Here is a 24,768-nt window from a genome sequence, read left to right as displayed (position 1 = left end):
TGTGACACTGTTTACACAAATAATTCATACAACATGCTGAATTTTTTTAATAAGTGTTTTGATGACTTTCAGTTCCATGCTTTGGATTTCTGCTTCCAAATCTTACATGCTAGTCGTCAGTTTAGCAAAGAAATCTAAATATGCTACCGCAGAGTCTCCGAAATCAATCTGCTTTCATGCAGGTTTTTTTTTAGTCTAAGCTGCTTATTTGATCGTTGCAAATTATCCTGGGTAGCTATGGGATGAGTGCTCTTCAGATACTTACACGTGTGAAAACTAGTCGGATTGGGTCTCCGATGAAGGCGATCCTCTTAGAACTCTGTGGTTCAGTAAGTAATCAGGTGAGAAAAGAACTCAGAGCTGATCCTGACAGGAGGCTGGCAGAGATGGTTGGCACTTGGCATGCTCAAGAAGTGGTTTTGGTGATGTTGCAGAATCGCCTACCAGAGGAACGACGATGACGAGGAAGAGGCGGCCCGGGAACGGCGCCGTCGGGCCCGGCAGGAAAGGCTGCGGCAGAAGCAAGAAGAAGAATCCTTGGGGCAGGTGACCGACCAGGTGGAGGTGAATGCTCAGAACAGGTACTGTCGTCCTCTTTGGAATGGTGACTTTCTAAAATGCTCCTTGGCCTGTGTAATGAATGGAATGTGTTGGGCAAAGCCTTCCCTTCTCAGTCCAATGCGATCCTTTTTCAGTCTATCTAACGTGTTTAATTATTTTATGGCCATTTTAAGCAACTAATCAGGTTGGACCTGATTTAGACATCTGGACGCACCTATCCCCCAAACACACCCAATGAAAGGATTGGATTTGACTTGATTTGATAACCTAGCAATTTTTGAATGTATTATATATGTTGGGTCATATCTTTAAATAAAGCAAATTCTATACACTCATTCTTTAGGCTATTGCTATCTGTTTGGGGCTGAAGATTTATTAGTTGAACAGTCCTCTGTGCCTACCAGTAGCAGACAATACTTGAATGTTAAAATCAGGCCTGAGTTGCAGATGTCTTACTTTTCCCGGCATCTAGCATGAATCAATATTCTCTGACCACTACACTATTCAGCAAGGTGCAGAATCCTGTTTAATGCAATGTACTTATTCAAACAAGCTTCTGAATTTACTACAACATTTTTCCTATACAAGCCCTGGTAGAAGTCAGGAAAGTGGGGAACATTTAATAGGTTCAACTTCTTCAAAAAGGGCTTTTACAAGTTCACACACACAAGGTCACACAGTCTATTATGTTCATGGTTAGTGTCATTTATATGCCCCAAGATGTAGAAAAGATGAGGAAAATTGGGGGGAAAAGGGGGAGGGAGTGGAGAAAAAAACTAATTTTAATGTACAACTATGAACCGATTAAATGTGATGAAATCACCGCATAAGATCTTGTGTGTGGTTTTGGTTTCAGCTTGTTTTATTTTGTGTGTGTCGGGAGGGCATTGTTGATAGTTCCTTTAATTCAGTCTATCTGGAATATTCTGAAGAGGAAGCCTTCTGGCCTCGTTAGCCCAAATTTGAGCGAGTACACTGAAGGTTTCTGGAGGCAGCCTTGCAAATGCTGGCAGGCAGGATGAATTCAATAAGGAAAATTTATTGTAGAGGTCTTGTCACTTGGTAAGTAGCTCCCAGTTAGGGAGGAGTATGGTAAAGGGGTTGTGGGTATGTTCTTTGGGGTTTACTAGTTGGCTTTGAATCCCAACTTAGCTTTTCACTAAGTATATTTCTTCACTTAAAGGGAAACGAAACATCTCTGCTAGGAATGTTGTTAAATTTAAATGAGATAATAAAACATGTAAAATGCACAGTGCCTTGTACATAGTAGGTACCTAATTTTAATTATTATTAGGAAGATGGTATCAGAGTCTTACAGAGAGGGGCTGCATAGTCATTCACTGCCTTTTCTACTCTTGAACTGAGGATGGAAGGGGGAAAAAAGAATTTAAAAATAGCATTTTGAGGACTTTCCTGAATCTGGTTTATTAGTCAGTGATCAACAGTAGCTGAAAAAGTTACGGTGTGTAGTTTTCTTGTGTCTACTTGTGTTTCTCTTTTTTTTTCACATTTTATTAGTAGTAGTTTTATTTCATGCTGTTGATTGAACACAAAAACACAAAATTCTTTTTTTTCTTTTTTTTTTTTTCAGTAAAGCATATTAAGATCTGAGAACATGTGATTTACCTCTGAAATATAAAGAACCCTAACTGGTACTTAGCTTCTACTGATGATTGCTGTCGGGGTTTATAAATAGGCTAAGAGTCTATTGGTTTCTTAACTCAAGAGTACTTTCATCTGGCTAGCAGAGTAGAATTTGGGGTACCTTTTAAAAATTACATGAATTCAGTTGCTCCAAATGCCTATATGTATAGCCTTTCCCCCGTAAATTCTAAACTAGTTGTATTTTCAGGGAAATGTAATTCTTATATGTCTAATTCATGGAGACAGTGTCCTGTAGCAGCAGTGAAGGCCAAGAAAGTTTAAAAATCTAGCCTTTACTCTGCCATGTCTTGTTCTTAAATATGAAACGTGTTTTTCCAAAATTAAGTGAACTTGAACTTCAAAAGGGCCAAGTTCGGTATGAACCATGAAATTTGATGGAGTTTCTAAACATTGCAAAACATATTCTTTCAACTCTGGCCTCAGTTCCTGGTATCACATGACTGTCTGTGTCTTGCCAGCGGAGACCAGCACTGCTGGCTCAGGCAGTGTCCAGCATCCTGCAAATGTGAGTGAGGTGATGGACGTGGTACAGTGTGGTTTGTAGAAATTTCCTTTTCTTTTTTAATAACGATCAAATTTAACTGTTCTTTGTTTACTGTAGAAAGGCAAAAGACCCTTTATTCATGGATATCTTGGCAACAAATGTAGATGGCGTACGTATTAGTTAGAGTAATGTTATCTGCTAGGACAGTGAGACCCCACATTATAGTAGTTTAATGCAGGAACGCTTACCAATCCAGTGTGGTTATTTCTGACTAGTAGGTAGAACTAGTCACCTCCTTTCTTTCCTCTTGTGATTGTCAATACTTGGGGCTTTGGAGTCCTCTAATTCAGCCAACAGACAGGGTAGAGAATGCACCTCTGCTTCTTCATTGTCTTGGTCTGGACACGTGATCATTTCTGTTCACGTTCAATTGGAAATTACTGGTCGCATGGCTCCACCTAGGTGCAAGGAAGAAGGGAGGGTAGAAAATCCAATCCTTGACAGTCAATCACTTCCTGTGACTATGGAAGGGAGGGCATGAATTATAGTGGCAGTTATATGTCTCCACCATGTGGATCATTGGCATGAGTATAGCATCGCCACGCTATAATGTACACAAATCCAGTTCAAGAATTCTAGATGACTTGGTGACATGGGGAAATATTACAGGATACTAGAGGAATTCATTTATTATTTCAGCTTGGTCCTTGTCATAGTTTGAGTTCCCCAAGAAGCAGATCCTGAAACAACGATTGGAGCACAAGTAGTTTATTTGTAAAGGGATCCCAGAAAAGACTGTGTGGGGAAGTGAAATGGGGAAGGGAAGGCAACCCAATAAAAGCTTCGTTACCAAGCAGGTTACCACTTTGGGGGGACGCTAAGATCCAGGGCCACACAGACACCTCAGTTATGCAACTCAAAAGGTGGGGGGAGCGGAGGTATTTATACACTGACGTCATCAATTTTTGTTTGCGGGCTGCTCCCAGGGGACATTAATGCTCAAAGCACTTCGGGCATGTAGAATAGGCTCCAATGGCCAGAGAAAGACCAAGGGCAACGACTGGCATATGCTGCCTGTTGGAAGCCAGGCAAGCCTGTACTAATACGGTAACATCGGAGGGGATACATATACAGGCCAGGTACTGCCAGCTTGTGCTATAGAAGTGCAGATCAGGCTACCTGAATCCAGCTGACTGATTCATCAGCGCGCTGTCTTTGGTATTGTTGTTTCTGTTGTACAGTGTGCCTGACGAGGAGGTGAAGACAACCACCTCGAACACTCAGGCAGAGGGTGACGACGAGGCCGCGTTCCTTGAGCGCCTGGCTCGGCGGGAGGAAAGACGCCAAAAACGCCTGCAGGAAGCACTGGAGAGGCAGAAGGAGTTCGACCCCACAATCACAGATGAAAGTTTGTCGTCGCCAAGCGGAAGAATGCACAACAACACAACCGACGATGACACCGCAGAGAAGGAAGAAGCAAGCAAAAGTCACCGAGAAAGATACACGGTAGAGGAAACGGAAATAGTCACCAAGTCCTACCAGAAGAATGATTGGAGGGATGCCGAAGGAAAGAAGGAAGACAAAGCGAAGGAGGAAGAGGAAGAAGAAAAGCCAAAGAAAGGGAGCATCAAGGAAAATCAGGTAGAGGCGATGGTAGAAGGAGCAGCACCAGAAACCCAAGAGGAAGCAGAGGGGGTATCATTGAAAAATGGGCAAATCAGTGCAGATGAGCCCAAAATAGAGGAGGAGAGGGAACAAGGTTCAGATGAGATTAGCGGTAATGAAAAGATGGAGGAGGAAGAAAGGGAGAGGGCTGAGGCCGAGAGAGAGAGGTTGGAAGCAGAAGAAAGAGAGAGAATGAAAGCTGAGCAGGACCAAAAGATAGCAGAGGAGAAAGCAAGGATTGAGGCTGAAGAAAAAGCAGCAGAGAGAGAGAGAGAAAGAAGGGAGGCAGAGGAGAGGGACAGGGTGAAGGAGGAAGAGAGAAAAGCAGCCAAGGAGAGGCAGAGGGCAAAGGCAGAGGTGGAAGAAAAAGCCAAGCTAGAAGAGCAAAAACTGAAAAAGGAGCTAGAGGAGAAACGAAATGAAACGCAAGATAGAAAGATAAAAGGGGAAAAGGTAGAAGAGAAGCTAGAAGGGAAATGGGTCAATGAAAAGAAAGGCCAAGAAGATAAACGTCAGACAGCGGTCCAAAACAAACAGGTACAGTAAACATTTTGCACCAAATGTGTGATGCCTGTGACTTGAGAAATGTAATGCACATCAAATTTGGGACTGAGGCCACATTCCTCCCACCCCACGTGCTTGATCGTTTGGCAAGCTGTTCATTTTTCTCAGGCTGTCGCAATACGCAAACCAGAAGCAATCGATGGATGGCTTACTATTCAATCCACCAAATTTACTGGGACAACCAGAGACACATTAGTTGCTCTCTGGGCTTGCTTGTTGTGAACACCAGAAAAAATGAATTAACCCAAAGACAGTAAACGGGGTGGTGCTGTGTTGACTTGGGACTCTGCACCTGCATCTCAACTCATTCCTTTTAATCCATTCCCTCTATCCATAGGTCTACATGAGGCAAGAGGACCTTAACTCCTCACTTTACCCATGGGTTTGGCATTTAATAAAAAAATTTATATAAAGGTTGGGGTGAGCTACTGACAAAAAAAAGAGTCATGGTCAGAAATATCATCTTAAGCAGGGAACAGTAACCCCCTGGAAATCAACTGGTAATGAAGGAGGGAAAGAAGCCAGCTTGGACGTTTTGTTAAAAATGTCAAAGCCATGATATGCCATCATGTAGACCTAAGCTTAATGTGGACTTGCACAAAGCCATTCACCTGGGGTGTCATCCGTTTATAATTGACTGGTCATGAGGAGCGTACATTTTGCTTCTTTTACCATCTGGATGACACAAAGAAATTCATGTAGCTTGAGAAAGGGTGGAAATGGGAGAGGGGGGTATTTGTGAGCTATGGAAGATTTTCTTCTGTCTGCAAGACTGCATTAAAAGCACTGCACTTCCCTTCCATCCATTTGCATGTTCACCTTCCAGAAAGAACTCTCTCTCAATAAGTCTGCATTGCACTAAAGCTGTCTCTCACTCCTGCTTTTTACGAGGGGCTCATGAACACAGCTACCGTTGAGATGATCAGGAATAAAGTGTGTTTACACACGAGATTTATAAACACGCACAAGAAGCACCGGGTCACGCTAGATTTCATTGAGCACAATGGCAGGCGCATGGGAGAACATGTTGATGGGACAGAAATATCCCAGGCTGCTGTTTACCACCACTGACTGGCACAGGGGGACATGTGAGCACGGAGACAGCAAAAGAGAAGTCAGCCCGCCACATGCCAAGTGACTGAGCACCCTCTCACTCTAGAAAGAGTTAGAAAGGGCTTCTTTTAAATGAGTGATCTTACCATTCTTGAAAATAAAAAGGAAGAAGAAAAGGGGGCTCAAGTGCAGCCTAAAAGAGGAAAGTCCCAAGAAGACAAGCCTACCTTCAAAACAGAAGAGGTAAATATTACTGAGAAACAACCTCATCATCATAAAGCAACAGCAAGCAGTAACCCATGACATTTCAGATCCGATGATCTCAAAATTGCCACCTCTAACCCAGTGTTTTTCAAGCCGTGACGCGTGATTCATTGAATGGTGACATCAACTTAGCGCATCTCAAAATCAATTAAGTGTGTCAATTGGAATTTTACAAAATCAAATAGAAACGATTAGAGGCATTGCAAGCAGTAAGTATTGCATTGTGATATAAATTGTCTTTCTTCATTTGGGTCACAGTCAAAAAGCTTGAAAAGCACCCCCTGATCAATCTTCCCTGCTTTCTACTCTCCTGAGTGCTATATTTTTTTTTCCCTTGAGCCATCCTGCTGCTATTTCTATCATGAAATATTTCCAACTGGCCTTGATTAATAAATCGATTTAACTCCTCAAAGGAAAAACACCTCCCCGCCTCCCCGCCCCCATCTCAGTAGAAAATGGGATGAACTGAAGATGATACTTGGTTTTCAAAAGAAAAGTTTTGAAAACCCTTTGGCAAAATGTTCTGCATTGCATTTCTGAGGCACACACAGGACCTGGTGCCAGGGTGTTTGACTGTAGGTAAGTGAACGGATAAGCAGACCAGGAGCTGGTGCAGAAAGAGTGTCACAATCTGTCATAATCAAAATGCTGCATCGGAGAGCCAGAAATTGTTTTAATTTTTGTGCTTGTTATGTTAGCCCCAGGTAGTCCTAAATGTTGTGATAATATCTAATAAGCTCAAAGTACTTGAACATGGTAAAACTAAATTATGAAAGTAAGAAGACCTGAATTACTTTACCCATTGGACTGATGTGTAGCTATTGAGCGCCAACTTAAACGGGCTGTTGCCCCATTTCTCTGCCCATTGAGACATATGTGAAGAAACAGAAAAATCCATAATTAGAAAACAGATCATCAGATTAAATAGGAAGATGGTTTTTTCTTAAATGTTTTTTTTTCATAAGATTCATGTAAAAAGGTCAGAACCCCTAGTTCATGTTATATTTCTTTTGTTTAAGATACATGTTTCTAATAGAACTTGTGGTGGCTTGGGAGTAAAGACTGAATGTAAACTCTGCCCCTGTAAAGGAAGGAGAAAGCGTAAATGCTGAAAACTGGAAAACTGAATTTTGCTCAAATGAGGCAGCGCAGAAAATGGTTTAACATGTTGGGAAATATTGTTCCCATGTTGTAACAGAAGACCACTACAAATTCATCTACCAAAAAGAAAAAAAAAAAAAAGCAAGTTACATTGGAACTAAACTCAGAAATGTCCCACATGGGTTCTTCCCTAAGGCTAATATTTCGTGGTGAATATTTTTAACTACAGAAAAAAAGAGGGCATGAAATCCTAACTCAGTGATTAAGTTCATGTCGGGGGAAGGGAGCTGAAAAGCACTGTTTGGAGTCAATATTGAAAACTTAATTCAGTTCACTAAGATGTGGCTTATTTTCATCACCAAAGCATTCTTTGTCTATGTACTGTGTCCATGGGCTGGAAAGGGCTTGCCAGCAGTTGTCCAAATCATCCTTTTTCCTTTTTTCAGATAAGGCCCCAGTTCAACCACGGCCATGGAGTAATAATCTCAGGCCTGCCTCTTTCCCAGTTTGCCTGACAGCACATTCCACTGTCCCAAAACTTTTGGCCTCTTTTTTACATGCCAGATCAGCTCCACCATGCAGGCTTAAAAAAAAAAAAAAAAATCCGTCATTCCTGTTTTAACATTGCGTACGTAAATTACTAGCTGAAAGACTAGGTTTTCCCTTCTCCAGCTAGTTGTGTGGTTGCTTTATGTTGATAACTTTAAATCATATTTTACATGATTTAGCCATTTTAAACACCCTCCTCCTTTTTTCCCCCCTTTTTCTTAAAAAAAAAAAAAAGCCTTTTCTTTCAAGGAGCCATGCAAGATCAGTCAACCACAAGCAAACACAACATCACATAAGCCTTCTTAGAGAAAACATTTCCAGAAGTCACTCCAATACCTTACAACACACCTTTCTCCCACTGCAGTTTAACTCTGTTTGTGGCAATGGATTAAAGGTGATCCCCTACCTTGAAACTTAATGTAGCTTGTTTTTTCTTTTCTCCAACTATCAAATGCCTCTTTTTAGTTTGTCACCCTCTGCCTCCAACAGAAAAACAGTTTCCAGCAGAGTTGTTGCTATAACACTGACACTGACATTCATGCATCGAGTCCAAAGCCGCCCAACGCTGGTGTGCGTGCGCGTCACCTGGAATCTTAGGAAACGTAGGATCTGACTCAGCGCCTCTGAGGTGGAGTCTGAGCTTCCTGGTTAGGTCCATGTTATCCAGAGACCAAACTTCCAGCAGCAAGGACATTCATGTGATAGACATTGGACCTAGAAAAGAAATTGAGGCTTCTGAGTCTAACAGAAGTGCGTTAAACCTAATCTGACATACGGTCACTTGCACCAGTTCTTGGCACTATTCTGGAATCAAATAACGCAAAGCAATACACTACAGAGATTGACCTCTCAGTCCTTAAAGACCTGCCCACTTGGCCTTTTGAACTGGCATGAGGGCATGTCACTGGAATTCCCACTTTCCCCCCCAGACTCCCATGTGCTATCCCATCGGACACCCCAAATACCAAGTTTTAGCCAAACGATCATACACGGCCAGAGCCTTTCATATGAACGTTATCTGTGTATAAAGCATCTTAACTCAGGATACTTGACTGCCTATTAATCCATCAGCACAGATTTTCTTTCTGATAACATTTTGACCTAGAAAATCTAATGCTGTTCCCGAAGGACTCAGAATCTCGTGAGCTTGGGCTAAATTTGCTATAAAATCTAATCCACTGTGCCCCAGAGGCATTATGGAATTACTTTATTTATTTATTCATTTCCCAAAAAGAGAAAGTAATTTGCAAGCTCAAATTATCGTTATTTCATTGGGAATTTTTCCAAGGAAGTCTTCCAAAGAGAATATAAGCACACCAGCCACCATAACCTTTGCCAATAAAGACAGAGCTTGAAGAAAGGGGGGGATTTTTCTTTTGTTAGACATATGCAGTTTTACAAATCTTTTTTATGCGTGTTTTTGGTCTGTAAATCAGATAATGCATTTGGGGAGAATGGAAATATCTCTGACTCCAAAATAGGAGAAATTAATTTGAAGGAATGTCGTCTTTGCCTGCTATTCCATAATCCGTGAAATTTGACTCAGAATTTCTTTCATAGATTTTCTGAAATAGGTCCCCCTCACCTCCAAATTTGTATCTTCAGATGCTTCTTAACCAGGATATAAAATCCAGTCTGTGGTTTCCGGGGCTATATCCAACAACGGTAGGCCAAGATGAGAATAGACTCCCTACTCATGCATTAATCCTGATTTATGATTGGGCAAGGACAGCCACCAAGGAGCTGCAATCAAACTGCAGGACAGGCCAGGAACTTCCTTCTCTTCTCTGTAGCCCCTCATGACAAATCAGAAGCCAAGAGGGACATGAAAGGATGAAGGATTAGGAACGGAATCCCCTATTCCAACCTCCTCTTTTTATGTACATGGAGCTAACATCCCAGAGAAGTTAGGTGACTTGATCAAAGTAACGCAGCTAGTTTGTTGCCAGCACTGGAACCCAAACTCAGGTTCCCTAACTTCCAGACAAAGCTCTCAGAGAGAATGGCAAAACAACAGCGCCCCTCGCCAGCATGTCCAAGGGATATCCTAAACATATACCGCTCGGAGAAAGATTCAAGTTTTTACTAATTAGAGCAACATGGTAGTGAATAGGCTATCTGTAGTAATTTAGTCAAAGGATACCCAAAGAAGGTAATCGGGGAAAGGACTATTGAGAGCTCATCAGTAAAGAGCAAGTGAAATGTGCGCGGTAGGAGGAAATGTTCAGAGTAGCTGAAGAGTAGCTGGAAAGGGGTGAGTGATCAGGTAAGGGCAGACCATCTGGGCAGCACCTAAAGCCCTAAGTTCTTATGCCCCACCCTTCCTCTGTAGGTTTCTTTAGAACATTGGTGCTTTTTCTGTCTTAAAAAGAGCGATAATGAACCTCTTCTGTTTTACACTCATCTTTTAAGAATGGGTGAGATGATAAAGATAAAGTAAGTTGAATACCTTTACCCCCAGAAAAGCCGTGCAAATTCAGTTTACCTTGGAACTAGACTCTTATTTACCATGAGGAACTTGTAACACAAAACCCACAAAATATTAAAGCTAACACCTGCTCTTCATGTGTCACCTTCTTCTTTCTCCCACAACAATCAAAACCACTTCTGAAGACTAAATTATAACGTGCAATGGAAGTCAAGGTAAACCCTGGAATTTTTCCTATTCCATTCTAATTTAGTGGTTTGGATGACTACAAATGTGGTCCCTCAGATCTCCGAGTCATCCCTCAAGGTAGGGTTATCATGGCTTCTGTCCTCGAGACCCTAGTTTCTTATTTGATTAAAATACTAGGGTGCCCCTCCTCTGACATCAGCTAAAATCGGCTTGGCAGATCTGGCTAACTTGGTACATTTCCTCTTTCCCCTTCAACACATTTGTGTCCTCCATCCAAGAAGAAAACTGTCCCAGCAACCTGGGCATTTTCCCCATCAAGGCCACGCTAATAATCACTGTGGCCACTGGGAACTGCAAACAACCACTCAAGTGGAGTTCCAAGAACATAATAGTTTCCAAATGGTAACACCTCCACTGCTTTCGAAAATAAAGTCCCAGTGAAATCTGGGATGATCCTCACTTCCTAAAATTGTGGTCCAGGTGTTTGTTGAGAGGCTGGAGAACCATAGCTCGTGCTCCTAAGAATTTCCTGTACCACATCGTTCCCTGGTGGTTTGTTTTACTTCAGAGTTTTCTGGCTTCCTAACAATTTGGGGGTCTTATTTGGTGATACCAACCAAAACCTAATAAGATTTTCATTGTTATGTATCTTCCTGATGGGTGCTGTTGGTTAGATCACAGATGAGAAGATGAAAAAGGACAGAGAGCCCAGAGAAGAAGTCAAGAGCTTCTTGGATGGAAAGAAGGGACTCACAGAAGTGAAGTCGCAGAATGGAGAGTTTATGACCCACAAACTTAAGCACACCGAGAATACATTCAGGTAAGCGGTAGTGACTACCTGACTGTGCTCACATGTAACACAAAAATAAACAAACAAAAACATCTTCCTACCTTGTGCCTCCAGATAGAAATGTGCTACCGGGTAACATACTTTTGTTGTGAGGTCATTGGCCATTGTCTTAGAGACACTCAGTCAGCAGGTCAGGCTGTCGGTCACTAACAGAAGACCAGCACTCATTGCTCAGATGAGGTTTCATCTGCTTTCCCCATTATTGAGCATGGCAGGCCATGCTTGGCATCCAAGTTTCTGTTCCCTGACCTAATATGCTCGTGTAAGATCTGTGTATTACAAAACACTGTGACTGGGGTGAATAGCATCGATTCATTCTCTGTGTGGTCCACGCAACTTCATTCTTATGTACCCTTCTCAGTACCATTTCAGGAATGTATTTCCTAGAGGTTATAAATACATGTTGCATAAAACTAGTGTCCTGTGGCCAATACTTGGGAAATATTAGGTTAAACTAGGTTAATCAGATCTCTACCACAGGAGTCTGAGAGCTCTTATGTTCATTTGTCTTGGGTATCACTGGGAGGGAGGAAGAGAGCATTGAGCTCCATGTATACCTTTTGGGACGCCTTCTTGCATGGCTTCAGCTTCTCCTGCTCACCCCACCCTACCGCCATCCCGTTGAAAATCTGGGCCATTGACTTTAAGACAGGCAGACAAGTATATGCAGGCAAATCCCCACTTCCAGATACAATACATTGAACTCTGGGAGCTCCCCACCAACTTTGTAGAAGGACTCGAGTTGCAGAACCCTGCCATGGACACCTGCCTACACGATTCTCTGAGCCCCATTCCTACACACGCACTTTATTCAACTGCTGGTGCCAGATTTCAGCTTCTGTTATGTCACTGGCTACTGTGCCAAGTGTTCTGGGAAAGAGCTGGGTCCTTGCAACGTGGATTCTCATGCACTATAAACCCTGTTTTTCTGACCACTTCAAATAACAAAGTCCCCAAAGCAGGTATGATGGAGAACGTGGACATGCGCCTCACGACAAAGCCTTTGCAGCATTCAGAAGCCAGCAGAGCTCCTAGGGAGGGACATGTCCTGCCCCCCTGAAAGGCTGAAATGGGTAAATGTAATTGCCCCTCAAACAATTTTTCAATACAAAAATCTGAGCAGAAACCTGGTCACATCTATCCAATAGAAAGCCTACATTGGCAAGAAAGTGGATGTGAAAAATTAGTAAGAGTTTATCAGTAATTCACAGAAAATCAGAAAGCACGTTTTTGATTCAGGCAGGTACGCTGAGCCCAAAGCTTGCTGAAGTCCCAGGAGGTTAATGTTTTAAAGCCCTAGAACAGCGCCGGGTTCATGAACAGTATTCAACGAACATTACCTAACAGTATTATTGTTTGATTGTTTGATAGTTTAAAATATGTGTTGTGGGCATGAGTACATTTTTTTTAAGAGAAATAATGCTTTAAAAATCTGTCAGTAGAAAGTGTGGTTAACAATTAGCAAACTTGCCCACCAGCTTCAGTCAAAGTTCAAATTAATAAGTAACATGCCCATTGTGTGGAAATTTAGAGGGCTGAGTAATTCCAAGAGAAAAGTCACAAGGGAATAGCAACAGATTGAGCACTGGGAACCCTTAATGTGACTCTTACTTTAATGTTTCCATCTTTGGGCAGCAAAAAAGTGACAGAAACAGGCTGCCACCTTATTATTAGTTTTTGTTTAGCTGCCAACATATGTTAGGTTTAGTTTCAATTAGAAGTTGATGCCAGTAGAAGTAGCGATGCCTGGTTTTACTCCACAGAGTTCTAAAGCGAGGAGCTGGGAAGGAAGTAAGAGCCTCTATGTAGATTAGCTAGCCAAGCTGAAAACAAGATGTGTTGTTAATGGTGAAAAGCCTGATATCCGCCTTGACTTCCTCAAGAAGCCAAGGATAGCAGAGAGAACCTTCTAGAAGAAATGTTCATATTAGTGGTACCCTAATGCTGAGGGCATGCCGGCACATCTGAGCAGAGGTGATATGGACAAAACTCTTGTTGCTGTTTTGAGCATAGCTCCTTTTGTTTGATTTTATTACTGCCCCCTTTGATATTTCTATTTTCTTATAACCAGGTCGTGTTCTCTGAAACATGACATAAAAACCTCAATCCAAGGAGTAAGTTTACAGTGATAGATTATACCAAGGTCTTTATAGAAAGTACAAAGCAAGGATTTGTTTTGCTTTCTGTTTACTTTTTTAATGTGGAAATTGAAGTGGTGGGGTTTTTTTTTTCTGATTATAGGAAAAGGTGTACTCATTTTAAAACATTCAGAAAATGGAAGTATAAAAATAAGCACCCACCACCCAAAGATAACCACTAGTAACACTTTTTTCCAGATATTCCCTATGTATATACATTCAAAATAAACACATATATGTACATATAGTATGTATATGTGAGTATAATTGTAAATCTTCATTTTAAATTGGTTCTTGCATTGTGCATAACAACGTATCTTAACTAGCCTCCTATAGCAATGAATAGAAGCCTACAATTAATGATGTCCAAGTGCTCCTCTGGATCGATGCACCATAATTTAGTTAAGCAGTTCCTAATGGGGGGCATTTTGAATGTCCAAAATGAAGACCTAGCGACACCTAGTGGAATGTAGAGACGTTTCTACAGGCATGTGTTTTGCCAGTCCAACTGAACACTAACGTGATCAATGCCAAGGAGAGCAAATGTCTCTGAAGATGGAAAGACCTTAAATGAACCGAAACAGTGCCTGTCCCCCCCCCGCCCCCCACTTTGCAATTGAGGAAACCCAGGGTAAGTGGCAGAGCAGGGACTTACATTGAGACCCGGAGCGTTCCGGTGGGCCCCGGCCTACGCCTGACCTACCACCGTCTAATGATGGCAGCGGAGATCTCTGTGTGGGATGCAAAGCCTGCAGACCCACCTCCCCTCGCTCCAGGGCAGGCTGCAAGGCTGACGTGCGCCCAACTCTTTTTGCATTTCCCCCCCACCCCCAGCCGTCCTGGAGCGAGGACGAGCGAGGCCAAGGAGGCGGAAGGCGCTTCCCAAGTGGAAGCCGGCAGGCGCCTGGAGGAGCTGCGCCGCCGCCGCGGGGAGACCGAGAGCGAAGAGTTTGAGAAGCTCAAACAGAAGCAGCAGGAGGCAGCCCTGGAGCTGGAGGAGCTGAAGAAAAAGAGGGAGGAGCGAAGGAAGGTTCTGGAGGAGGAAGAGCAGAGGAGGAAGCAGGAGGAGGCGGAGCGAAAAGTCAGAGAGGAGGTAAGCTGGGCGCAGCGCCCGCCCCCAATCCATCTGGCACCCCAACTTAGCCAAGTCCCTGAATCCATCTCTCTGGTGACCCTTGTATCCCAGAGAATAACTTCTTCCCTGATGAAGTGCTGCTGCTCTTTGGAACATGGACTCTTACAGTTTAAGAATAATAAACTTACTATGTATGTGCTTAAACCTTTACACATATTAATTTATCCAAGTTTCCTAAGAACGGGTCGTCTTCTCTCCATTTTACAGATGAGGAAACGGAGGCACAGAGAGGTTTCATAATTTTCCCAAGGTCCCGCTTGTCTTAATCCGTTATCCTATCCTGTCCCTCAATAAAGAACAGTTGGTGAGCAGAGAAAGATGAAAAGTCTGCAGATGGGTTCCAAGAACCAAGAGTCATGTGATAGTGGTTTTCTGATCCTTGAAGAGGTTTTATAGGGAAGATTTTTTTTTTAATCGTTTTTGGGGGTTTTTTTTAGCGGAAGAGTAAGTAGACTAGATTTCCTTCCCAGGCAGAGAAAGTATCTGCTTTGTTCATTACTGGATACACAGGACAGAACACAGTGCAGGCATGAGCAGAAGCCCAATAATTATGAGCAGATGAATTTGTTCCGTCTCTTAAGATAGAACTAAAAACAACCAAAAAGTTCCCAAAAGTCTAATTTTAAAAACTGAACAGTACTTCACCAACTACAACTTAAATTGCTACCATTTCCAAGGTGCATTGTCACCTTGCGTCCCGAGGGACATTGTTACTCTCATTTCATGGACAAGGACATGGGAGTCCCATCATTTGAGTGACTTGTGTGAAGTGACGTGACTCGTCAGCGGTAGAATCAGTATTGGGACCCAGCTTCACCTCAGCCTGGAGCTCTTCCCACTAAATCTTAGGACACAGTGCTCTCCCATCATTCAAAATATGCAGAAAGACTTTAATAGCTTTCGGACATGAATCTTATACAAAAAGTCCCTGAACTGTGGAAAGTTTGGGGAAATAAGTCCAAGAACTCTTCCAACTCCAGCTCTCAATGAGCCAGCGACCTCTGGTTGGGAAGTCATGGGGATGATAGCGCTTTAGAATCAGGCACCTGGGCTTGTAGCCTACCTCTGCCACTTGCAAACTGGGACCTTGTGGAAGTTACCAGACTACTCTGAGACGTCTTTTCTCATCTGTGAAATAAAGATCTCCTTTCGGGATTGTTGTGATGATTAAATAGATCATTGTAGTCACGGGGCCAGGTCCCTACGAGCGCCTGGCACTCAGGAAGTGGTACTTATAACCATTGTTAGCATTGTTATTATTTAGAGGAGGAGAGGACAGTGAAGGCAGAATGAATTCTTAGAACTGGATTGAATTGGAGATTATTGGGTCTAACCTCCTACTGTCACAAAGACTGGGTGGCTGACGAGCAACAGAAATTATTTCTCACAGTTCTGGAGGCTGGGAAGTCCAAGATCAAGGCCCTGGCAGATACTGTGTCTGGTGAGAACCACTTCTTGGTTCATGGACGTCCGTCGCTGTGTCCTGACATGGTAGAAGGTGCAAGAGAGCTCTCTGGGGTTCTTTTATAAGGCACTAATGCCATTCATGAGGGCTCCAGTCTCATTATCTAATCACCTCCCAAAAGCCTCCACCTCTTAATCACACTGAGGGTTAGGATTTCAACCTATGAATTTTGGGGGGGGGGGGGACGGGGACACACATTCACTCCATATCACCCAATATCGTTCTGCAACATTCTCTGACAGATAGACATAAAAGTATCTTCTTGAGAACATCCAGTGATAAAGATTTCACAGTTTGAAAACTACAAGACTACATAAATCTCTCAGAAAATCGTTCGTAGAGGATGTGTAACTTGATCAGAGCTCTCGAACTTTTGCCTGAGAAACAAGACAAGGAAAGAGAATCTAGACCAGGAATGAAGGCTCAGCGGGGTTAATGAGATAGATTGTAAACATCTGTGGTTTCATCGCCATGGTGTAACATGTACATCATTTCAGGGTTGTCATAGCATCTACTCAATTGAAGGGACAACCATAAAGCCATCTCTTTTAGAGTTTGGCAACTATAGTACCATAGATTTATACATCTTTGCACATAAGTTATCTCATTTGTCTCCACAACTCTCTTAGGAAGTCTGTAGAAGACATATTTATATTGATTTCACATATTCAGCAATGCAAGGTCGGTGTTAAATGACTTGACAGGATGATAATGATAATAGCGGTCACCGTACTAAGCACTAGTCTAAGCAGTTTACATGGATTTGTCATTGAGTCCTCATTAAAGCCCTATTGCATGGGTTCTATCATTATCCCCAATTTACAGACCAAGAGACTGAGGCACAGAGCAGCTAAGCAACATGGTCAAGGTCACACGGTTGGGCAGTGGTAGCACCAGATAGTGAATCAGGCTATGGGACTTGCAAGCTCAGGCTTAACCTCTAGTGACTGCCCGTGATGACTCGATAGCATCCAATCTAGAACCTGGGTCTTTCCCCTCCAGCCCCCAGTCCCTTTGGATGGAACCTGATATTGATGCCCTTGTTATTTGCTGTTTCTCTCTTAAGGAAGAGAAGAGGAGACTAAAGGAAGAGATTGAAAGGCGAAGGGCAGAAGCCGCTGAGAAACGCCAGAAGATGCCAGAGGATAGCTCGTCAGATGACAAGAAGCCATTCAAATGCTTCACTCCTAAAGGTTCATCTCTCAAGGTATTTTTTCCCAGAAACCCTTCTTATAATACCTCTACCCTAATACAGAGAGTGCCAAATATATATATACATACATTTTAAGAAAGGAAAAAACTGTATTAAAATTGTAATACTCAATATATACCGATAACAAAAGAGAATACAAGTCATGTGTATACATTTTTTTGGCACCCCCCCGCTATAATTGAAACTTGACGTTAGTCCCTTATTTAGTTATTGATTATTAAATGCCTTTGCAGCTTTTATCTTTTTGCTCCTTTCAGACATTTCACAGCTTCTCTTTGTTTTCAACATGTGGAGAGGGTTAAAATAAAGTGGAGAAATTTTACCTGTTGTTTACTTGATGCTTTGGCATACAGTAAAAATGACAATCAGCGATTATCTCTGGGTCTCACGGACCCCCGGCTCACCAGGTGCCTCATTTGCTTTGAGCAATTGAAAATGGAAACATTTAAAGTTCAGCCGAGTCAAGGACATAGTGGAGTGGTTGACACAGGAAGAGAGCACAGACTCAAGACAGTACTATTATCTCTATTCAATCTGTCACGATTTTCAAATATATTTTTTGCTTGTTTACATGTATTGAGCCCCTGGCATAGTGAAGGTACCCAATAAGTATTTGTTGAATGGATATGTAAAGGAATGAATCTTCAGAGATTGGAACTTTTAACATGTTTATTTCACCTTCATTTTCCATCAACCCAGCTAGGTTACAAAGCATTGACAATGGGCAAAGCCAGCACAAGATCACAGCCAGGCTCCAGCTGGTCCAGTGTGTGTGTGTGTGTGTGTGTGTGTGTGTGTGTGTGTGTGTGTGTAAATGTGTGTGAGGTCTTATCATGCGGCGGACTAAAATGATGAAAAGCCAGTTATTTAACATTTTATAGGTGCTCCCTGTTTCACATGAAAATCGGCATGTTTTATCCCTACATAATTTCGCTTACTGTCTATGATCATCTGACTCCCAATCATAGTTCTGACACCTCCCAAATAAACTACTTATACTTGAATGTCTCATCTCAAGGTCTGTTTCAGGGTGGGGAGGATGGAGGGAGAATTCAAACTAAGCCACAGGGCGATTTTATTATTTGATATTTATCACATACCTCATGTGTGCTGTATACCATGACAGAGAGATGCACAAGGCAAGGTAGCTGCCCCTAGGGGACCAGTATGGTTGACTGTCTCAGGGGAATTCAAGAATTACAAAGGCAACCAAATGCTGACTACCCCAGAAGTGAAATCTCGGAGCCCAGCAGAATGTGGAGTAGGCGAGCTTCATTGGTGGACACCAAAATTTGGATTTCCTAAAATTTTCCTAGGTCACAGACTATTCTTCTTCTTTGGCATGTTTTCAACCATTTAACAATGTAAAACATCCTTAGCTTTAGGACTGGGTGAAAAATTTGGGCTGTATTCTGCCCATGGGCAAATGATCTATAGTTTGCAGACCCTTGCTATAGAAGAAAGAACAGAAAGGCGATCTCTATGCAGCCACTGGAGTCCATTCTGTTCCCGGTCTGGGTCCTTTTGTTCCTGGCTCATCAATATTCACAGAAAACCACTTTCTCTCTTTACACCTTCCTTGACAATCCTGCCCAACCCACGCTTTCTTTGAAGTCTTGGTAGCACAAGGAAAGTAGTAGTCATTTAAACTTCTAATTTCTACTCTTTTATTCAGAAGAAACTACAATCCATCCATCTCCTCCAAATATCTCCTCTCCACCAATTTTTTCACTTCTTTATCTAATTTTTCCATCCACCAGTCTCCTAGGAAGCCGTTTTTCTGCTCCCTCTGGTACAGAGGCATGTGCGAGCAGTCAGTTAAAGTACATAGATATATAAAAAAGAAGCAAAACATTTTTAACTTCTGTAGAACAGAGACATCCTTTCAAGAACAGTCTATTGCCTTTCTCCATAGCATGTGCCTTCCAGGACTTGCTGGTTTTAGAAATCCGTTTCATATTCTGCTATTGCGTTCCTATAACTGTTTATGCTTTTAGCCCTGCCACTTTTATAATTGGTCATAAGCTAACATTCTAGAATGCCAGTGGGCGGAGAAACATTTGCCATTTGACCTCAAACTATTATCGACCCGTGTATTTTGTTAATGGTTCAACTTTTGTTCCTTGTCTAGAAAACCCTGAACCTGGTTTCTCATAGTTCAATGATGTTAGCAGTGAGTGCTTTTTCTTAACTAATACACACAAAGAATACATTTAAAAGTTTGTTTTTATTATTATTGTTTTCATAGATCAGTGGTGGAGAGAATGCGGAGTAAGGAGAGTGTCCGTTTTCTGAAACCTTTAGTATGCTTTTTCTCCCTGAGTTTTCCTAGGACAACACTGCCACCTCTTGGCCTTCAGAACCAATTTCCCTCGTTAAACTCCTGATCCAGACATTTCATTTACAAATTCAGTACAAATTGTTAACATTACCTAGAGTCACTAAGTTCAGGAATTCTCCAACAAAGACTGCATCAGTAAATGGATGGTGCGACCTGACAAAAAGTGATAATGAAGTCAAGCTGTATTAAACGCTGTGGCTACATAAGGAGAAGTTGGAGTCTGAGAGCCTCTGGAATTTGAATAAATGTGAGGGCCAAGGTTAATAAGATGATCCCTGATTCAGAATAATGCTGGAAGTGCTACAAAGAAGAAGTTTCGCCTCTGCCACCTCCCTCCACTGTGCCCCTGTCCTTCTACCATGCTGATTGTTACTTAGTTCTCTGGCCCCCACACTCTGCGTGTCACTTGCTTCCCCAAATCTTTGCACATGCGTTCGCTTGCCTAAAATCTGCTCCGCCCTCTACCTCATGCACTCCCACCCTCACTTTCATAAACTCATTTATAAAACTACGTAAACTATAAACTATACATCTCAGCTCAAATGTCAAAATGTCTAAGAATCCCCCTTCAACCCCTTCAGATAGTCACTTCTGCCATAGCCACAGCGTTTTCTTCTTATCTTTAATATGGTAACTACCATTCAGTTTTAAATATTTTATTTATATGTTCTAGTAGTCTCCCCTGCTAAAATGTGTTCTCATTAAAGAAGTGGGCCCTGTCTTATACATTGTTGGGTGTTCAACTTTATATAGTGGGTACTCAACATATAATTTGTTGATTGGTTGTTTGACTGACAGGATGGCAGTTTAAAAGTAGGATGGATGGGATGGATGGATGGATGAACAATATTAAAAATTCCAGTGCATTGCATGGTTCCAGTATATTTCACCTTATTTAACTGGGAACTTTTTCTCCACAAATGCACTTCCACATTTATATTAAAATCAGAAAAATAAAATTTAAGACCCTTTACATCCCATAAACTGAGGGCTACTTGGAGCACTTTTTTATATAAAATTTTATTTTTAATGAGTTTGCTTTTATCTTTGTAAGAAATCCTGGAAAGGATGAAGTGCCCTCACTAACATCTATAAAATTGTTATTCAACTGATAATAGGAGTGAAACATGTTTTCCAAAAAGCTTAAGGGTATTTATTACTAGTTCACAAGTCTCAAATCAGTCCAGTCCAGGAAGAGCCACTAGCACAGTGGTTCTCAACCTGTGGGTCGCGACCCCTTTGGGGGTCAAACGACCCTTTCACAGGGGTCACCGGGTACTCGTATGTGGACGTATCTGCATGTGGGCCTCGAGACGGATAGAGATGCGGTATCTCGGTTCCTAAGACCATCGAAAATGTGTTTTCCGATGGTCTTAGGCGACCCCTGTGAAAGGTTGAGAACCGCTGCTAGCATCTCCAAAGACTGTAGGGGACACACCCAACCACACTAGCCTAGAGTAACTAGTCTAGCAGATTCCTGGCTGCTCTGAACACAGCAGAAAACAGACCTGTTCAGCACTGGTGTGCCTTGTATATGCACTCATGTGCAAACAAGGATTTTATTCACTGATGTTGATAGGCGATGCATGGCTGGAAATATTTCCAGCCTGGAGTTGGGTATCACAAGGAATCAACAAATACATGCTGACTTATAAAGAACATCTGAGTTTGAGTGATGCAGTTTCAGTAAAATATAATGTTTGGTTTAGTAGCTTTAGTTATAATAAAGAGAAAACCCAGCTTTTAAAAAAAAACAAACACGATTTAGGGGGCAGCTGGTTAGCTCAGTTGGTTAGAGCGCAGGTTCATAACACCAAGGTTGCCGGTTCAATCCCCACATGGGCCACTGAGCTGCGCCCTCCACAACTAGATTGAAAACAACTACTTGACTTGGAACTGTTGAGCCCTGGAAAAACACACTGTCTCCCAATTTAAAAAAAAAAAATATATATATATATATATATATATATATATATATAATGAAAAAAGAATTTACTGAAGACTAATGAACTGCCCATTTAGTGTACATCCATCACAATTTCTCTGGACTTATTTCCTTATTTCCCACTTGGGCCAATAGGGACTTCATGGAGGTCCTCAGCTATTACTGATGAGCTGTGCCCCAGTCTCACTGTATCCCCAACCCCATCTTCTACATTCAGGGCAAATTAAGTTCAACAATAGGCTTGACAGCTATCAAATTAGGAAACCAGGCTCAGCCATAAGTGAATAGCTCATAGTTCCTGGTTGTCTTTCTTATTCAACCCTATTACATACCAAATATATAGTCAAAACACTGTGGAAATTTTTCTTAATCAAAGAGCAGGGTACAGCTATACTCATATAAACATGTCCTAAAGGGTAAGAGTATGTGTTCTGAAAAAATTATTGTTGTTACTGAGAGTAGATCTTAAAAGTTCTCATCCCCAAAAAAAAAAAAATTTTGTGAGGTGATGGATATTAACTAGACTTGGTGGGGTGATCATTTCACAATGTATTCAAGTATTTAATCATTATGTTGTACACCTGAAACCAATATAACGTTATATGTCAATCGTACTTCAATAAAGAAAGAAATTTTTTTTAAGTACGTCAGAAGGAAAAAAAATATTGCTATGGTCTTGAAATGTAATTATTTTGCTATTGATTTATGTTACTTCAAGGCATTTTCATTCCATTTCTGTCTAGTCTTTAGTTTGCCTCCAGAACTTTGTATTTCTTGACACACTTTCTCTGTCCTCTGCTTATCCCACCTTCATCTCCCGAATCTCATTATCAAATACCTTGTATGTAAGTTTCCTTTCTAGCACAGCTGCTGTGCATAGCACCCTAATAATCTGACGCTCTTTGGGGCTTTTATTCACCAAGTTCAGGGAAGAGAGTGGTATGGGCTGAGAAACACTGCTTATGACCTGAAAATATTAACTGTTTTTTTTAAATTCCTAGATAGAAGAGCGAGCAGAATTTTTGAATAAGTCTGTGCAGAAAAGGTAAATATGGTTGGTTGTTCAATTGAGAACCATTAGCCGTTATATGTATGGGAAGGTTCTCTCTCATAGTTTTACGTATGCTTGTGTGTGCTTATCAACAGTGGTGTCAAATCAGCTCATCAGGCGGCAGTCGTCTCCAAGATTGACAGCAGACTGGAGCAATACACCAGTGCCATTGAGGTGAGACATGTCCCCAGGGTTATGGCCAAACAGAAACGGATTATTCAAATGATCGTAGAAACACTTAGGACAGTAATCAAATCCAGGAACCACATAGTGTTAGAATATTAATGATGCTTTATTATACTTTGACCTTGTTATGGAGAAGAACAATAATAAGGATAAATTATAGAAGAGTTTTAAATAAATTATTGTTTACTTCTTTCAGCCTGAGTATTCTTTAAGGAAAGTTATTCTTTTAATGAATGAGTTTATTGGTATTCAGCTATATTATTTATATGTTAATAAATATATCTTCTAATATTAATGCCTTATAAAATATGTTCCCATACATAGTTTAAACAGGTTCCTTACAACCTTAGTTATTCCTCTTTTGTCTATAAAAAATTTTATTATCAAATAAAAGTAGTATAAGTTAATAGAAAGATGATAGCCAGCCCAAGTTTAAACATCATCAATTTCAAACTGATTATTTTATACTTGGAAAACCATAGTTTTATGCTTCTGTCTATTTCAGCTTTTTTTCCACCTAATGGACCTAGTAGTTCTACCATATTTACAATAATATTTATTTCCAAGTACCAAAGCCCTGAGAAGGTAGGGTGCCATTGATCAAAATGTGATCCTGTTTTTTTCCCCTTTGTATAGACTTGAACCAATGGTTTTAGCTGCTTTCTATATCAGAACACCTGCTATAACATAATTGAATCAGTTTGATTTGATTTTCTCCTTTTCTTTGTACTGCAGAGTGGAGATAAGTGTAAAATATAATAGGTCACACTCGCATGGTAAGCAGGAATAAGAAAGAAAGAGATCTGAGTGAATTATCAAATGAATAATCAAGTCCTAACACTCAAGAGGCGATTTTTACCAGTTAAATGTCCACTAAAATAGAAGACAAATTGCAGATGGTTTTTTTCTGTGGTTGAAGTAATCATAGCTCAAATAGGGTTAATGAAGCCATGACTGTGGCTTCAGCCTTTACCTGGTCCAGGGATGGTGCCACTCACACTGGCAGACCACCTTGACAACACAGGCCACAGGCCATAAAGCAGGACCAGGAGAGAAGCTCGATAATCCTGGTATGCTCATCACCACTGCTAGAAAAGCATCTCAAATATACACTTTTCTTCCTTCACATCCATTCCCTCCTGCTTCCAGTATATGCTTCATGCTGTGGTCTCTCAGTCCGTCAGTCCTTCAGCACGTCCATCTTTGCATATGCTGTTCCCTCTGCATGGAAAGGCGTTTGCCCATTCTTTCACCTAGCCGCTTCCAAGCCTTCCATCAGATAGAGTTTTAAATGTCGCTTCCTCAGCGTAGCCTCCTTGGCTCCTATAAACTAAGTATTATTTCCCTATTGTGTGCGCTCTTGGCATGCTTTATAGCACACACAATGTGACATAAATACCTGGATAATTAGTTGCTCTCTTTCTGTCCTTGTAAAATGTGGGTCCTCTAGGTGATATTCTTAAAAAAAACTGTCTGGTTTTGAATATCACTCTATCCCCAGAGCCTAGACTGTGCCCTGCACGCCAGAGGCACTTAAGTATCTGTTGAAGAAACGAAGTAAAATATCACTTTCACAATCGTGGTATCCCAATAAAAAGCATATTCCATTTTTTTATATCTAGTTTCAAGATTTTTGTATTTTGTATTTAGAAAGGCACCTATTAAAAGACAGATGTTCTTATCCTACTTGATAAGGAAATATGCAAATTGATAAGAAAATTATGGATACTTTTTAAAAGAAAAGAGACATAGCTCACAAAAGAAATATAAATGACCAATATATATGGAAAAAGAAAAGTACAATATCACTATTAATTGACCGCCAATTACCACAGCTACCATTTTTCCTTCTATTGATTAAGTTTTCTAATTATTAATAATAGCTTTATTGAGGTAAACGCCACCATTTTAAAGCACACCG

The 24,768-nt window shown here is 41.3% G+C and overlaps 1 protein-coding gene and 1 long non-coding RNA gene across 9 annotated transcripts in view; one reads left to right on the top strand and one right to left on the bottom strand.

Annotated features, from left to right (window-relative positions):
- CALD1 (caldesmon 1) overlaps positions 1 to 24,768 on the top strand; it is a 220,033-nt gene that overhangs the window by 183,278 nt on the left and 11,987 nt on the right. For 7 of the 8 annotated variants that reach the window (XM_019654802.1, XM_019654800.1, XM_019654804.1 and 4 more), the window contains 8 exons: positions 435 to 581; positions 3,952 to 4,912; positions 6,158 to 6,235; positions 11,198 to 11,343; positions 14,346 to 14,604; positions 17,178 to 17,318; positions 22,612 to 22,655; positions 22,757 to 22,835. In XM_019654802.1, the coding sequence (XP_019510347.1) occupies positions 435 to 581; positions 3,952 to 4,912; positions 6,158 to 6,235; positions 11,198 to 11,343; positions 14,346 to 14,604; positions 17,178 to 17,318; positions 22,612 to 22,655; positions 22,757 to 22,835 (1,855 nt within the window). The remainder of the gene's footprint in view (positions 1 to 434; positions 582 to 3,951; positions 4,913 to 6,157; positions 6,236 to 11,197; positions 11,344 to 14,345; positions 14,605 to 17,177; positions 17,319 to 22,611; positions 22,656 to 22,756; positions 22,836 to 24,768) is intronic. The other variant, XM_019654808.1, reaches the window with a different exon arrangement.
- Positions 7,177 to 14,339, bottom strand: LOC109389364 (uncharacterized). Its single transcript, XR_002125381.1, has 2 exons — positions 14,167 to 14,339; positions 7,177 to 8,620 (listed from the first exon to the last, which is right to left on the bottom strand). It is a non-coding gene; the product is annotated as an uncharacterized LOC109389364 (long non-coding RNA).

The sequence above is a fragment of the Hipposideros armiger genome, unplaced genomic scaffold, assembly GCF_001890085.2.
Source record: "Hipposideros armiger isolate ML-2016 unplaced genomic scaffold, ASM189008v1 scaffold_231, whole genome shotgun sequence".
NCBI classification, from domain to species: Eukaryota; Metazoa; Chordata; class Mammalia; order Chiroptera; family Hipposideridae; genus Hipposideros; species Hipposideros armiger.
This window is presented reverse-complemented; position numbering and strand designations above follow the sequence as displayed.